The sequence below is a fragment of the Tachysurus fulvidraco genome, chromosome 6 (assembly GCF_022655615.1).
Source record: "Tachysurus fulvidraco isolate hzauxx_2018 chromosome 6, HZAU_PFXX_2.0, whole genome shotgun sequence".
Lineage (NCBI taxonomy): Eukaryota > Metazoa > Chordata > Actinopteri > Siluriformes > Bagridae > Tachysurus > Tachysurus fulvidraco.
Window position 1 is genome coordinate 28,724,095 of NC_062523.1, and position 16,683 is coordinate 28,740,777.

The following is a 16,683-nucleotide window of genomic DNA, read 5'->3' on the forward strand; positions in this document are numbered from 1 at the left end:
ATCCTTCTCTTGTTAGTTGCCATGGCGAAAATGAAATTCGATGGTAAAGATTCCACTGCCGTTTTTTTCAGCTGCAAGAAATTGTTCAAAAGACAAGACTTTAGGACCTGAAGACTTACCACTGTGTATATCTGAGGCTTGCGTCGCTTGGCGAGGTCGATGATGTTCACAGCGTTGTAGTAGAGATTCTCCACACAGCCGTGAAAGTTGCGTCTGAGGAACGTTCCGGGTTTTCCCGGTAGCGGGATCCCGCCGAAGCTGAGCTTTGAGGACAGTTCAAAAAGAAGCTAAAGTTAGCCGGATTTTCTTTGAACCTCTCTGTAGCACGTTGTATATAACCGTCTTTTAAAGAAGATCTTGTTTTCTAAGTCTAAAGATAACCCAGACCTCCTGAAAGTGAAAGAGGAAAATCTCTTAAAGAAGTTCTGCAGTGACTCACTCAATCTTCAGAGTTTACAAAAGATAAAAAAAAAAGAAATAAAATTAAATGCAACTCTCCAAGCAACGTGGCAGATCTAAAAGAGCTACACCAAGAACATCTGTGGGTTTTTGCTACAGGAGTCTGATTCTTACAACTAAAGCAACAGAAGGCAAAAGCACATGATGATCAAATATTTATTTCACACGTTCCCCTTACGCATCATGGCTCCCATGGCAACAGAAGTCTTTTTTTTTTACTATGCTTTTTGTTTAGGTTTCTCCTTCGGCCTCGTCTCCACCCCTTTTGTTGTCCTCCTGTGTTCGTCTGGTTTGTTTTAATCACAGATACACATATTCCTGTCTGAGATTTACTTTTCCTCGTTTCCTGGGTTGTTGTTTCTTGCTGAATTCTGGCAGTATATTGACACAGTGATTATGTGGATATCGCGTTTTTTAAATTTTTTATATGATTTGTTTTCCGTCAGTATTTTAAACTGAAAGCAACTGATTTGGTTTTGAATTCAAATACTTATTTATAAATTGTTCGAAAATTTAATTAATTTAAATCCGAACCCTAAAATTTTTGTTTATTTATTTGTTTATTTTTTGTTAAGAAATTAAATCCAGTTTTATTGTACTTTTTTTTTTTTAAGTAGTACTATATTGCTGTATTTATTATGTTGCAACTCCTGTATCATTAGAATTTAATTAAGAAAAAAATAGACTAAATATTGTTTACATTTTTATCACAAGGTGACTACTGGTCTGCAATTGTTTGCAGTATTTTTTTTTGCTTGTTTGTTTTGTATGTTGGTTAAATATCAGTTCATTTTGAATTATTATTGTTGGTCCTTCGCTGCTTCCTGTTTTATGGTCAACACAGTGTACCACATCTGGTCCGTACACTTGCTTTGGCATAGGTTTTTATGCCGAACCCGGACCATTTAGGGCCAAGGGTGATAATTTAACCATAATTATTCCGTGATTTTATAGTTTAAAGAAACAGGTACAGTGTAGAAGTTTTTTCTCCATAAATGATTGGTAAAAAAAAATATATAAATATATATATATATATATATATATATATATATATATATATATATATATATATATATATATATATAAAATTAGGGATAAATAACTTTTAACTTTATTAATGGCAGCAAATTTGGCAACAACGGTGACTTCAAATCTACCGTGAAAAAAAGGAAAAGGTCAAGGAAAGCTACCTCATAGTCAACCTCAAGAGAGTCTCCGTCCCCTTTGGTCCTGAAGTGTTGCGTGTGTCGGTCCAAGGTGAAGTTGACCTGCTTGTTAAAGCGTTCGATCAGCACCGAGTGCCAGTGCTGGTCATCGAGCAGACTGCCCAGTGTGACCACCATACGGCCGCTGCTTGACCTGATCCGGGTATCATCTGGCACAGAGACACGAGATGGTAAAAGAAGCAGCGCATCACAGGGTCGGATTTTCCCCCAAACAGGGTTAACATGTGGATGGTATAGTGAGAGGATAAATGTCAACAAGCTTAAGGCCGAATTTTAGACCTAGAGGATATGAAGAGTAGCTAGTGCTAGCATAAACAAATCAAACAATTACAAAGAGCTGAAAAAGCTCTACAGAGGAATGTCTCCGATTCCCGGTTAATATTATTGCCTAAATTTTACACAGGACATCGAACCATATTGTGGCTGCGCCGTATTGTTAACCAACGTTTAAACGTATTAGAATATTTATTGACATAAGGTAACATTCACACTTTTTTTCCCCAGCCAAGAGTACTGAGAAACGCATCGCTCTCGAGCCACAGCTAATTGCAGCTTTTCCTCAAAAACAGCAGATGCATTATCTCGTTTGAGAGCTGCAAATCTATATTTGCTGTCTAAATTTCACAACAATATTGACAGTGTGAAAGCTGAGACTTTATTTGATTGAAGGAAAAACTGGGAAAACACCAAAACAGAACAGAATCGGACCTAAAATAATGTTTTTATTCGATTAGGCTATTTTGGACAGTCCTTATATAAAATCTAAAATCTATACTAATGTCCTGCTTGTACAGGATTTGCTCAAGGGTTGCCAGATTTTTTGAAACTGGTCCCAACCTGTACATATAAAAGTTATTTGAATTATCCTTTGGAAGTTTTTTTTTATTTCATAATTAAATAAAAGCAAGTTCTTAATCAAACTGCTGCAGGATGAGGGTGAGGATGAGGATGAGGTTAAGGTTGCTCAGTAGATTTCAGTAGATGAGCTGCTCCTTACCGAGGTTGAGGTGTAAAGCCAGTCTCCCTCGGTGGAGCTCCAGCGTGATATAATCACCTCGCTGTCCCTCTCCGTGCAGCAGGACGCCCTCCGTTTGTCGGCTCTTAAAGCGCAGAGAGATCACGTCCTTCACCGTGCTCATGGACTTCTGGTTAAACCGGTACAGCAGAGAGCTTCTGCCATCAAAATCCGCCACGTACGATTCTTCAGCAGAGAAGAAAGGTACAAAGAGAAAACGATGGTTTTAGTCAGTTGTGAAACATAACTGTGATACTAATTTCTACACTTCTGTTCTGATTACGTGTTTAAAAACATACCAATGATACTAATACTGTATATTTATTTTGCAACCAATGGCGTATTTTCCCCCGAGTGCGAACCGCAAACTTCTATAGCCGTAGTGTGAATTACGTCTTGGATTATTTTAGTATTATGTGAAAGGGATTTCTGTCGGGGGTAAATAATGCAAACATCAAACACGTACCTGCCTTCATCCTGAAGGGCAGATGAGCAAATAAAGAAAGAGACTTTGAAAAGAAGCGCAAGAGTTAACTTTGAACTTTCCTTTGAACACGTTGGAGTTCAAACGCGGCTTAAGTCACGACCTATCAAAGACCTCGGAGAGTAAAAGTGCAAGGAGATTTTTTTTTTTTAATCCAGGCTTTCTGTACAGCACTCAGGCAAGGAGAAAGGAAAGAAGAGGTGATGAACGAGTAATCATTATTATGTATGCATGTTTGGTCCTGTTTTTTTCTGTGGCCTGTTTTTTGCTGAACAAACTCTCTCTGATTCTGGGATCGAAACTGCTCAGCATCAGCTAGATATCAATTTTTCCTAACAAGCTACAGCCCAGATTAAATCAAATAAGGGAATTCGCTGTCGACAGCAGGAAGTGCATGAGGAATTCTAGCCCACTGGTACAGGAAGTGACATTGTTCTAGTGCTTGGATGCAACTCAAGGTGACACCCGTCACACCGATTTCAGCCGGTTTTTGGCCATGTGAGGATGTCAGGATTACAAATACCCCAGCATTCAGGCTCTATTTTCAGTTGTTTCTTTAAAAAAAAAAAAAAAAAAAAAAAAAAATCAGAAATAAATACATTTTTAAAACGAGTCAAAATGACACAGATGCACAGATCAAGTGTGTGTTGAAGTAAATATGAACAGTGTTATTAACTTGAAGTTATGCATGTTATATATTTTATATAGTTTATAGGATATTTATATACATATAAAAAATAATGTTACAAAACGTGACGTATTGTACGTCGAAAGAAAGAAAAATATTTAGCACATTCTTTGGTTGAGGTTTTAGTTTAAAGGTGTTGTAACGAGTGGAGTGGTGCTACCCCTTTAAGAGCAATGTGCCTTTTTATTTTGTTTTGTATACTAGTAGGATGTGCGCATGCGCCAAAGTGTACACGCTTCGGTTATAACACCACGTGTGTGGAAGTCTGATGCTGCAACCGATACTCTTTTTTTTCATTTTCTCATACTAATGAGCATTTTTTTTGTTTTAGTAACACAGGTTTTTCCTGTGTACGGATGAATAAACGTTTGTGAGTTCTCCGTCCTTATTTTTGCGGGACTAACATTGAGGAGCTTTCCTAAATCCCCATTAACGTGTTACAGTGGGGTCTCCGATGTTTGAGAAAATGCTTCAGAGTCGGGACGATAAACAAAACAAAAATCAAAACAAACGTGTAGCCAATAAGCAGAAAGGGGCGTGTCCGGTCAATATGCGGCGGAGAGTGTGTTCAGTGTTGATTCGAGTTTCCCGAGTCAATAACTCCTGAGCTAAACGCTGTTACTACACAAAACGCGGTTGTAGCTGCCTCTCTACATTACTACGATAGAAAAGAGGTGTTATTTGTGTAGTAACAGCGTTTAGCTCGCTCAGGAGTTATTGACTCGGGAAACTCCAACCTGTGAATATGTGGCCAACTTCCTGCTCCTTCAGTTCTCTCCAACGCTGGAAAGCTGATCCTATATTAACACGTCCTACTTCTTGCCTTAGTAAGTCTTTCTTCGCTTTCTTTCTTTGTTTTTATCCTCCATGTCAATGTTAAAACCGCTTTCTGCTAACGTCACACATGCGCACTGTACACTGTCTCCGCCCATATTGACAAGGCACGCCCCTTTCTGCTAATTGGCTACAAGTTTGTTTTGTTTTATGGAGCATTTCTCAAACATCGAAGACCCCACCTTTAATCCCTCGTTTTTTTTATGGCATGACTAATTAGAAATGGAAAGGAATGCCAGATTATGCTTGAGAGAGACTTTTTAATTAATAACTAACAATAGGTTCAAATTCGAAGTCGACAACCACCCTCAGAGACTGAGCTAATCTTGAAGTCATGTTTTAGTCTTGCTACAGACCAGACATACTTCTGTCATGTTTGTCTGTATGATTTTGTATCATTTGTGATGTATTCCTCATTTTCAGGTGGATTTCATCTGTCCTTACATCACTGTAAAGTCCTTCAGGATGTCCTACGCGCTCAGTGTCACGAGTAACTAAGCCAGAAAATAAAATATAGGTCAGCAGTATTCTGCTGATAGGATAAAAGTAATTTAATGCTGTTTTAATGGTGTCTGCTTCCGTTTTAGTGATTTGCTATATCAATAAATAAATAAGAAAATCCTAAAAAAAAAACAATAGAAAGCATGACCGTTTGTACTTTTTTTAAAATTATGTTCTTTATTAGTGACTCACTGCATAGGGCAGGGGTTGGCAACCTTAAACACTCAAAGAGCCATTTGGACCCGTTTCCCACAGAAAAAAAAACACAGGGAGCCCTTTTGACATCTAAAATGAAGATAACGCTGCATATATCGTTTTTTTACCTTTATGGAAGGTATAGAAAAAACTGTAGTGTGTTGCATTTATGAAATCAATGAACTGCTACCGAGTAACAAAATTTTATTTCTGCAGGCAAACAAAAATATTTTGAACAGTTTGAACTAACCTTAACAAAAAAGATGCTGGGTTGAAGGTTACTTTCAAATAAAATGTCCAATATCTAATTGAGTCCTCTTCGTATTCATGACATCAACATTTTAACTTGCCGGCTGCAGCAAACCAAAAACGCGATTGCTTCTGTGTCGGATTTCGCAAGTCGGCAGTTATGACGCGTATTTCGAGCAACAAACAAATTAAACACGGTTTATTTTAATGTTACAAGAGCATCATAATCTAAGGATTTAGAATTACATTTTTTTTAAAAACTAACTAAAATAAGATAAATTTAAATTAAATATTTATTTTCCAAATTTACAGGGAGCCGCAGCAGAGGGACGAAAGAGCCACTTGCGGCGCCTGAGCCACGGGTTGCCGACCCCTGGTATAAACAGGTATATTTTTTCATGAGCTCAATATATATATAGAACATGTTTAGAACATCTAGAATTTTCCAACAAGAATTCTTTCTCCATGGTCAATAAAAATCACAAACGGCACAAACACATTTGCTTTTTTTTTATATATATATAGGAATTTGTTGAAAGATATAAAACACTATGATTTCAAAGCTTTTTCAGAGTTTCTAAATATATACTGCAATACATATCCGGTTAAACAGAAAGGACAATGTTTTCTCAGCTCTTTAGGCAGAACGCAATTAAAATCCATAACAACAAAACACCTGAGAGTCTCATTTTCACTGACAAAAAAAAGATGCTGGCAAGTTTATACAGCACTGGCCATATGTTCGTTAAGTGTGTTTGTTTGGATGCACATATGTAGTAGATTGTTGCTCGACTGGTCACACCTATCCACCCAAATGGTCATTAAAACAACAGTAATGAGGGTTTCTTTTATTAAATATGAACCATTATGTCATAGCTGGGGGGGGGGAGGGGCACACGGTGGCTTAGTGGTTAGCACTTTCGCCTCACAACTCCAGGGTTGGGGGTTCGATTAGTGCCTCCGCCTTGTGTGTGTGGAGTTTGCATGTTCTCCCCATGCCTCGGGGGTTTCCTCCGGGTACTCCGGTTTCCTCCCCCGGTCCAAAGAAATGCATGGTAGGTTGATTGGCATCTCTGGAAAATTGTCCGGAGTGTGTGAGTGAATGAGAGAGTGTGTGTGCCCTGTGATGGGTTGGCACTCCGTCCAGCGTGAATCCTGCCTCGCCTCGATGCCCGATGACGCCTGAGATAGGCAGAGGCCCCCCATGACCCGAGAGGTTTGGATAAGCGGTAGAAAATGAATGAATGAATGAATGTTTGACTGGATATTTCAGGATATTAGCTCAGATAAAGTTCTAGAACTAAATTTGCTCTATGTCTTGAACATGTGCAAAGAAGCATCTAGGTGGTTCTCATCACGCTTCCGTTTGTAGAACTTGCATTTAATTTGTGACTAATGCGTTACAGATGGAGGTAGCAATAGATCTTAAATTAGCTTCATCAGTGCATATGGTGTGGGTTTTTTTTCTTTCTCAACAGTATCCTATTGCCAGAGACATTATTATGACCAGTGATGACTCTTACATTATATTTTGAGTCCTTGGATTTACTTCCTGGTTTTGTTATTTATATCGTTTGGCTGCTATGATAGTGCAATTATTAAGTAATAAATATTGTATACTTTACAGTAAGTACTTAAGATAGATCATCGATGATATCTAGTTATACAGTAAGCTGCATTTTAAATCCTCACTCTGAGAAATATGGCTCTCGGTCTGAGAAGCCAAACGTCCTTCGTCTATTCATCTTCTGACATAAAGAGCAGAACAGAAGAAAGGAAGCAAACTGGTGCTTTTGAATCTTGGCCCGTTTTCTATGATGTTTTATACGGGGGAAGAAAGTTGCTTTCTGAAGTGAATAAGCAATAAAGAATAAATATTAGACTACTAGTAAAGCACTATTCAATGAAAGAAGAAGCTTGCATGATATATGACTTATAGCTGATTTCTAATAAATAAAACCAAGGATTAATTCTGTCAGCTCTGCCTGTTAATGCTTACGCGGTAAACCAGACCGGATATTTGAAATGTAATTTAGCTGCGAAATAAAAGTTTTTATTATTATTACAAACATAAAAGTACAAACATTGCTATAAACATAAAAGCATAAAACCCGTAAAAAATCTCTTTAAAATGTGCACGGAATTTTAAAGAGATTTATTTCTTCAGATATCAGCGCTGGTTTAAAAAACTAATTAGCTTTCGAGTTTATCGTCTGCATTTTAGGCTGTTTTCTCATCAGACTGAATGGCCAACAGCTCCTTCCTAGTGAGTCACTAAAAATGATTCTGTTACTCCTTTTCATTGACTTTAGGAATTAAATTTCCTTTTGTGTCTTTTTTTACATTTTGGGATCGGTTATTTTTGGGGCGAAGCCTGGCGAGATTGGATTGCTCTCTCACTCTCACTCATTTTCTACCGCTTATCTGAACTACCTCGGGTCACGGAGTGCCAACCCATCGCAGGGCACACACACACTCTCATTCACTCACACACTACGGACAATTTTTCCAGAGATGCCAATCAAACTACCATGCATGTCTTTGGACCGGGGGAGGAAACCAGAGTACCCGGAGAAAACCCCCGAGGCACGGGGAGAACATGCAAACTCCACACACACAAGGCAGAGGCGGAAATCGAACTCCGACCCTGGAGGTGTGAGGCGAACATGCTAACCACTAAGCCACCGTGCCCCCAGATTGGATTGCTGAATTTTTTTTTTAGTTTTTTATTTTGTGACACAAATACTGAAACCCCACCTCAGAGTTCTGACTTATTTAAGTGAAAATAATACACATAGGCATGCAGCCGATCACTTTTTAAGTCGGGTTCAGAATCAGCCTTGTTCTCACGCTACCGAAATAGTTGTAAAGTCAAAGAAGGTCTCCAATCAGAGAAGATCGATTCGTGTATCATACGAAACCACAAAACAAAGCTCCCCCTCACAGAGAAACATTACAAATGAAATAGCACGGCGGCTCGAAACCTGCTAGGACAACATGTCTCTAATCTGATTCAAATGAATTCCATGCTATTCCATGTGAAGTGTGTGTGTGTGTGTGTGTGTGTCTGTGTGACTCCAAGTGCTGTTGCTGAATATAACAGTAAATCATATCTATCTCGTATCAGGTACTCACTGTATGCGCAGCCGTAGACTTCGATCCTGAGCCCGATTCTGCCACTGGGGTTCCAGTCGAGAGGAACAAATTTCAGAAAGCGGGTTCGAATGGGTTGACTGAGTTTGTGATAGACCGCACTGTCGGAATTCGTGTTCCCCACCAATCTCTGGGAAGAAAAAAAATGAAGAAAAATAAGCAGATTGTATACGGTTTGGTCGTACAAGTCACATCATTTACCATGCATTTTTGTGTTGCATGTAACGTCTCGGAAACACACGTCGCTCATTGTTTAGTCTATTTTTTTTTTCTCATTTAGTGCTGCACTGGTTCCTGAGCTTCTCGCAATCTGTCATATTTACTCTCATGTAGACAGTCAGATATAAAGCTCCTATGATAGAGTTCACATTAATTAACATGAGACCATATTGGATGCATTTGTTTAAGTTTTGTTAATTTATCTTACATACAGCAAATACTTTATCCTGAACCTTTTTGTGTGTGTGTGTGTGTGTGTGTGTGTGTGTGTGTGTGTGTGTGTGTGTGTGTGTGTGTGTGTGTTTGTGTGTGTGTGTAGAAATGTGGGGTTCTGTAAATGATAAATTCAACCCACCACTCCCCCACCCCCCCAAAAAAATACTTTATGTAGAACCCAGGGTCAAATGGGTGCCAATACTTATTTTTTTCCTTGACGTGTTTAGGAATGACAGATTTTAGAAAAGAGCAAAGCGTTGATTAAATAATTTAAAGGGAAATTATGTTATGCTTCAATAAAGAGTTTTGCTGTTATCAATACTAAAAAAATTGTGTATAATAATAATAATAATAATAATAATAATAATAATAATAATAATAATAATAATAATGCATCTTGGATTCAAACCCCACTGGGTTTTTTGCTATAAACATACATTAGGAAAACATACATAAATTACTCGTTAATATTCATTGGGAATCTCATGAAGATTGGATGAAACTGCAGAATGAATAAATGATGAATAGAATATATGTACATATTTCACCAAAACATATTTATTTGCCAGCCCTTTGTCTAATGTTAAATGCTTAGTATATATTTGTTATATTTATACACTGTATTGTGTTGCCACCCTTCACTGGTGTGTGTACCCTTCCAATACTAAAGGTAGTGAGCAGCGTGGGTCAGATATTACAGCTTTAGATTATTGGTCAGAAGTTTGTGAGTTCAAGTCCCGAAACCTGCCAAGGTGCTACATTTGGTTCTTTACTTAACAAGCTTAACCCCATGAAACCTGTATGTTGTTTTGGGGTAAAAAAATAAATAAATAAAAGCATTATCCAAACAGTCCAAAATACAATCTAAAGGTACCCAAAAAAACACCCTTGAGGGTTGCCATTCCAATGACAGTTACACATTTAAAGAAATGAGTTGTATTATTCCTGTACTGGCAACTGTAACCAGATTTGAACTCCCGAAACCAAAGTGCACCATCTAATAAGGACATTTTTAAAAATAAATGCCTCAACAGTTTTATATAATTTAATCTGTTAATCCCACTAATGCCTGGTGATTAGTGCTTGACTCACTTTACAGGAAGATGAGAACAGATTAAGAAAAACCCACACCATTCACAGTGAATCACACTGAGTGTTAAGAACTGGAGAAAATGTCAACTTTTTTTTGGCTTCTCTCTATCTATCTCTCGCTCTTTCTTTTTTTTTCCGGAGCGTGCTGTTTGCAGTCTGATGAGAAACTGTGACAAATAAATCATGCGTAATAATGTAAGAGAACAATATCGTGCAGCACACTCCTTCAGAAATCTGTTGTGCCACCTACATTGTTCTCATGCCAGCCATTTTACCCCCCTCCTGTGTTTGTGTGCAGAAATATATTACGCACTGCACAAACAAATTTTTTTTCTGATTATTTAATTATTTATTTAAAAAAAAAAAAAAAACCTCCAAATTCATTCATGTACAATTTTGGAAGATTACTTTCCAGTTAAAAAAATATTCTAGAGAATCAAATTATTACTGGATGATAAACATTAGTGTTTCATTTATTCATTCATTCATTCATTTTCTACCGCTTATCCGAACTTCTCGGGTCACGGGGAGCCTGTGCCTATCTCAGGCGTCATCGGGCATCGAGGCAGGATACACCCTGGACGGAGTGCCAACCCATCACAGGGCACACACACACACTCTCATTCACTCACACACTCACACATTATGGACAATTTTCCAGAGATGCCAATCAACCTACCATGCATGTCTTTGGACCGGGGGAGGGAACCGGAGTACCCAGAGGAAACCCCCGAGGCACGGGGAGAACATGCAAACTCCGCACACACAAGGCGGAGGCGGGAATCGAACCCCCAACCCTGGAGGTGTGAGGCGAATGTGCTAACTGCTAAGCCACCGTGGGCCCCCCCACACACACACATTCAAACATTTGAGGTCATAAAATAAAGTAAAAATCGAAATACAGAAGTAACTATTAACCGAGGGCTCTGAATTTTGTCACTTTTGTTTTCCCTGCTGTAACTACAAGTAAGTTCATACCTAAGGGATATATTGAGAGTTGACTTATGCTCCTTGAGAGAGGAGTTAATTACAAAACTGACTTAAGTAGTGCTTGGACAGGGATTTGCATGAGTTTGCCTAAAACAGAGGCATGTCTATGCAACTATATATCAGCTCATGTCATTAAGTCCTGTGGTCCAAAAGGATTATCATTGTAAGCAGTGTTGTGCTAGTTACTAAGAAATAGTTACTAGTTACTAGTTACTTCATTAAAAAAGTAACTCAATTACTTTGTTGATTACTTACACCAAAAAGTAATGCATTACTGTTAAAAGTAACATTTTAGTTACTTTTTTAAAGAACGTTCTTTAACCTCCTGAGACCCGTATTCTACTGCTGTGTACATTACAATTTCTACTGACTGTTTCTCTTAATTCATACAGTAGCTGATAACTATAAATTTAATCAGTGTTTTCAAGGAAGCAGTTTCGCAAAAGAATTACACCTAACAGTCCTCATATAAGGTTGGTACAATAAATATATATAGACAATGAAGACACATATATAGACACATTCGGGTCTCAAGAGGTCAATGTTCTCATTAATGGATAGGTACTTCGAACCAGAAAGACACGGCTTACTTTTGACTAAAAGGTTTTTGTCTTTATGCTCAACTAAAATGAAATAATGAGCATGTTTCCACTTTGAGAAACTCGTCTTTCTCTCGCCTCGACTCGTCGTTACTGCCGCACATACTTGAACAAACGGAAACACGCCCACAGTGCTGCGTCTTCGTGTTTACAGTGGTTGGCGTCCACCGATCCTACAATGCGTCGCTGCTGTAAACAGGTTAGTCTGTAGGCTACACTTCAGCCTAAATAAATTAACTTAAAAATAATGGACAAACGCACCATATGGTGACGGTAACGGAGTTACTTTATTTAAAAAGTAATGCGTTAGAGTATTAGTTACTGTCAAAAGTAGCTGCGTTACAGTAACGCGTTATTGCCCAACACTGGTTGTAAGTAATCACACTGAAATGTATCATTTGGTCTGAAATTAGATGCCAAAAATTAAGTTAAAATATGGATATTGTAAATATGGAAATCTGACTCAGGTAATTGGTTATCTCTATATAAACAAGGATAACAAGGACCTGCGTCATCTAAGTCTGATGACAAGTAACTTTAACTGGTTGAAACGATTTGTTTTGTTCCTAGGCGATTTGAGGAAAATTGACATTGTATACACACCGTTCAGCTATGATGTTAAACCCACTGAACTGAAACAGTCAGATCTGAAAGTTAACCCTGTAAAGAACATTGTTGCAGAATTACATCAATTTTAACAATTTTTTAAAAAAAAGGCCTGCACATTTAATTTTTTTTTTTTTGTCAAGGCCACATTTACATAGTTAATGGGTTCTATTGTTTGTCCTCATAATGCTATTTGATAGAAGAAGTGTTTACAGGTCCAGTCATCTGGCCATGAACTCACTCCACCTGCAAACTCTGCATTGAGCTCATCTCTATTTTTTTCCATCACTGGATTTGGCAAGATTCAAGTAAGTAAAATTCCTCACATATTTTTTTTGTGTTTATTACAATGTCTAGAACACATACATATTTTGGAAAACATTAATAAAATTTGATTTAGAGCTTGTTAAGGCCATGTTGTAATTGTACAACAATTGGGCCAGAGTGGTAGTCAAAATAGCCTGTGCACCTTACACATTACATAAGGACACTGCACTTCTCACATGGCCACGAATTGAAATTTAAACTGTTAGATGATTCATTGTAACTCATTTATAAATGTGCTTTTCTTTTTGTATTTAGTTTAGATTAGACCAAAAGTACACACAAGAATAAATGTGGTATTTGAAACTCCATCATATAGAGCGGTATCTGAAACTGACTCTATCTTTGGAGTTTTTTGTTTGCTATTTAACGTCTAAACGATCCTGAAATTTTTTATGAGTGTTGCCCAAGTAGCAGTTTATATGTGTTCGAAACAGGAAAAATGGGCAGGTGTAAGGATCTGCGCGACTTTGATATTGGGTGTGAAATTGCAGAAATTAGGTGTGAAAAGTCAGAGTATCTTCAAAACAGCAGGTCTGGTGGGCTGTTCTCAACATGCAGGGGCTAGGTCCGGTGACAGGGTCACGGATGGCGAAGGTTAACTCATCTTGTCCAATCCCACATATGAGCTACTGTAGAAAATTTTTTTTACCTCTGGCTCTGATGGAAAGGAATCTGAGGCATCTCAGCTTGCTGATTCCTGTACACCACCAAAAGCACCTATAATGGTCACATGAGCATCAGAACTGGACCGTAGGCAATGGTTTACACTATGGGGAAGGTCGGGTTCGTGTCCATCGCTTACCGATAGAATAGATGGAACCTGGCTGCACTGTGGGAAGGAGGCAAGTGTGATTCTTTGAGCTGCATGATGTTCTGCTGGAAAACCTCAAATCCTGGTATTTGTTACTTTAACACATACCACCTTCTTAAACATTGTTATAGAAAAAGTACTGTATACCCCTTCATGGCAACAATATTCCCAAATGGCAGTGTCCACTATCAGCGGGATAATTTTTCCTGCTACACTGCAAAAATGATTCAGGAATTATTTGAGGAACATGACAGGGTTCAAGGTGTCGATATGGCCTCCAAATTCCCCAGATCTCTATCCGATCGAGCAACTGTTCTACGTGCCAGACAAACACGTCCGATCCACATCAGTCCTACCACGACCTTGTGATTTACAGGACTTGACTTGACTTGACTAAAGAATCTGCTGGTAAGGCTTTGGTGTCAGATACCACAGCACACCTTCAGATGTCTTGAGGAGTCCAGGCTTCGACAGGTCAAAAGGTGAAACTACACAATATCAGGCAGGTGGTTTTAATGTAACGACTGATCGGTGCATTCTATAGGATATATTATGCTTCGTGTTTACTGTAAATAATAGAATGCTTTTGTGTAGACAGAAAAAATTCTTTGGTAAGATGCTGAGGACGATGAGCCAAACCCGACATATTGGAGTGGGCTGAGCATGCACAGAATAGACAAGGATTGCTGTCAGTTGGCAGATTTTTTTTTATGCAATAATCCTGTCTGCGACTGTCAGACAAAGAGTGTTGGGGAAAAGGTGTGGAGTTTGTCTCTCCGTATCCATATGTGAAGAATAAAGTAAGTTTTAATTGGATTCATCAGCAAGCCGTACCGACGAGCCGCAGACACCAGAGGATAAACACGGCAAAAGGAAAAAAGTGTAATGCTTTTAACTTTTGTGTCAACGTGTGTTAACAATAAAACAGACATAATAGCCTGTTCAGTCATGTAGCAGACTCGCAGAGGTCGGACGCAAGTGCAGGGTAAGTTTAACAAAACAGCTCCAAAGGGTGGGAAGTGCAAGAAGACAGGAAATTAAGCATTGTCTTAGAAATCTGAGCGTATGCCTCCAAAAGAGGCAGTGACACAAATTGTCTTAAAGAAGGAAAACCAAACACACTAAACGCGGAACAGTTCAATTAAAAGTCCAGTTAGCGGGAACGTAGAGGCGCTGGTGTTTGCTGAGAGTTGTTGTTTATCTGGCCATATTTGTTGGTCTCTTCAAAGCAGGATCTGTATAGTTGTGTGTTGTGACAATTTGCTTAAAATACATTAAAAGTCAACTTTATGGTCAAGTCTTCATCAGTGATCATGTGAAAACTTCAGCAGTAATGAATTAGCTTTGGGTCTGTGGTGAACTCGGTAATTGCACTGACCTGTTAGTTCCTCAGGAGCTCTTGGTTGCTTAATTCTTAATTCATTATTTACATTGACATTATTTCCTGTCCAGTGTCACCCAAATGAGGATGAGGTTCACTTCTGTGTCTGGATCCTCTCAAGGTTTCTTCCTCATATATTCTCAGGGAGGTTTTCCTCACCACCGTCACCTCAGGCTTGATCATTGGGGATAGATGTTAAAGATAAATAATAACTTAATTTTAGACTTTATATTTTTTTTATAAAAGTATACACGTTTAAAATACTGTCATGGTGTATGGTGTTTAATATAAGAAAACGACCAGAAATGTTCTCCCTTAATATCCTGAGCTCATCTTCCTCTTCTTTATTAATTGTCCACCCGTTAATAGACATGCGGGCAGTGTCCAAGAAGTCCAAGGACTACTACTGCTCCTCTGAGAACGAATATACCCCAGCTCATTATTACTGATATATCCGTACATTGGTGTGTTAATTAGCTTAGCTTGTGTGACCAAGTTATACTGGAAGCTTGTTAAGAAACTTGTTCAGTTTCTAAGCTACAGAATATCAGCGGCGGTTTGGGAAAACTCGTCGGATGTTGCTTCAACCGAATTATGGAAATTCTTTTTGTTGCCAAGAAATTCAGGAACTAAGGAAGAGGAAAACTTTTCCAACTTATATGTTCTACATGTTATCACTTAGTCGCTACACATTTACTTCTCAAGTGTGGTATAATTATTATTTTTTTTGCTTAAAATATTTCAGTCTCTTCACGATGTGTGTATTTATTTATTTATTTATTTATTTATTTATTTATTTATTCAATTGGGGGGGGGGGAGTTTAGACATTATTTTTAATTTAAATTTCTTTTTTTTTTAATGCAACTTTGTGGAAATTGCAAGCAAACTCCTACCAGTGAAGACATACAGTATTGACTTTCTACCACAGCTAGGTGTTATGATGTCACAACACATCTGAGCCCAAATCTGCAGGGGCAAAAAATGCTCTGAAAATCGCAGTTTGCTTGATTTTGTGCTCGTTTCTGCAATCACAAAATTCCGACCTACCGGAGCGACTGATATTCAGACGGACACGTTTGCTCAACATATTCCCAATGATTCTTGGCTTTTCAGACACACTGTGTATTTCACTTAATCTATATGGAAATGTTTTCATTTACTTTCCAAACCTGCCTTGGAACATCTGTCTGCAAAGGGCACGTCGGGTAACAAGCCCATCACGAACACAGCAGTAAATGCAGCCAGTCTGCCAAATGAGGTTGAAAACCTTTCTAGCTAAGTGTAAAATTCTCACGTAATAAATGACAAATTGTTGTAACAGCCTAATTGTTGGAAGCTTAAATGAGTTTGGTTTGGAATCAGATACCGGATGTGAAAATGTCTAAAATACTCTTGCAAGCTTTTGGACATTATTTGTATGTTTTTAAAATACCAACTTTTCATATTTGCATCTGTATTTGAATTCAAACACGATGCTAGCAATCAGCCTGGCATGTGAATTCTGCTAGTTCCTCATCCTCGGCAACTTCACCCTCGTTCATAACGAGCTCTTAACTAGTGCAACTTTTTTTAGACATAGGAATCTTTTATTACTTATTATTTCTTAACTCACTATTTAAACTTTGTTTAAAATCATT

The 16,683-nt window shown here is 38.2% G+C and overlaps 1 protein-coding gene across 2 annotated transcripts in view; it reads right to left on the reverse strand.

Annotated features, from left to right (window-relative positions):
* Nucleotides 1-16,683, reverse strand: part of cntnap5a (contactin associated protein family member 5a) — a 115,231-nt gene that overhangs the window by 42,598 nt on the left and 55,950 nt on the right. For both annotated transcript variants that reach the window (XM_027152383.2, XM_027152382.2), the window contains exons 4-7: nt 8,787-8,934; nt 2,683-2,886; nt 1,650-1,834; nt 120-263 (exon numbers count right to left, since the gene is read on the reverse strand). In XM_027152383.2, the coding sequence (XP_027008184.1) occupies nt 120-263; nt 1,650-1,834; nt 2,683-2,886; nt 8,787-8,934 (681 nt within the window). The remainder of the gene's footprint in view (nt 1-119; nt 264-1,649; nt 1,835-2,682; nt 2,887-8,786; nt 8,935-16,683) is intronic.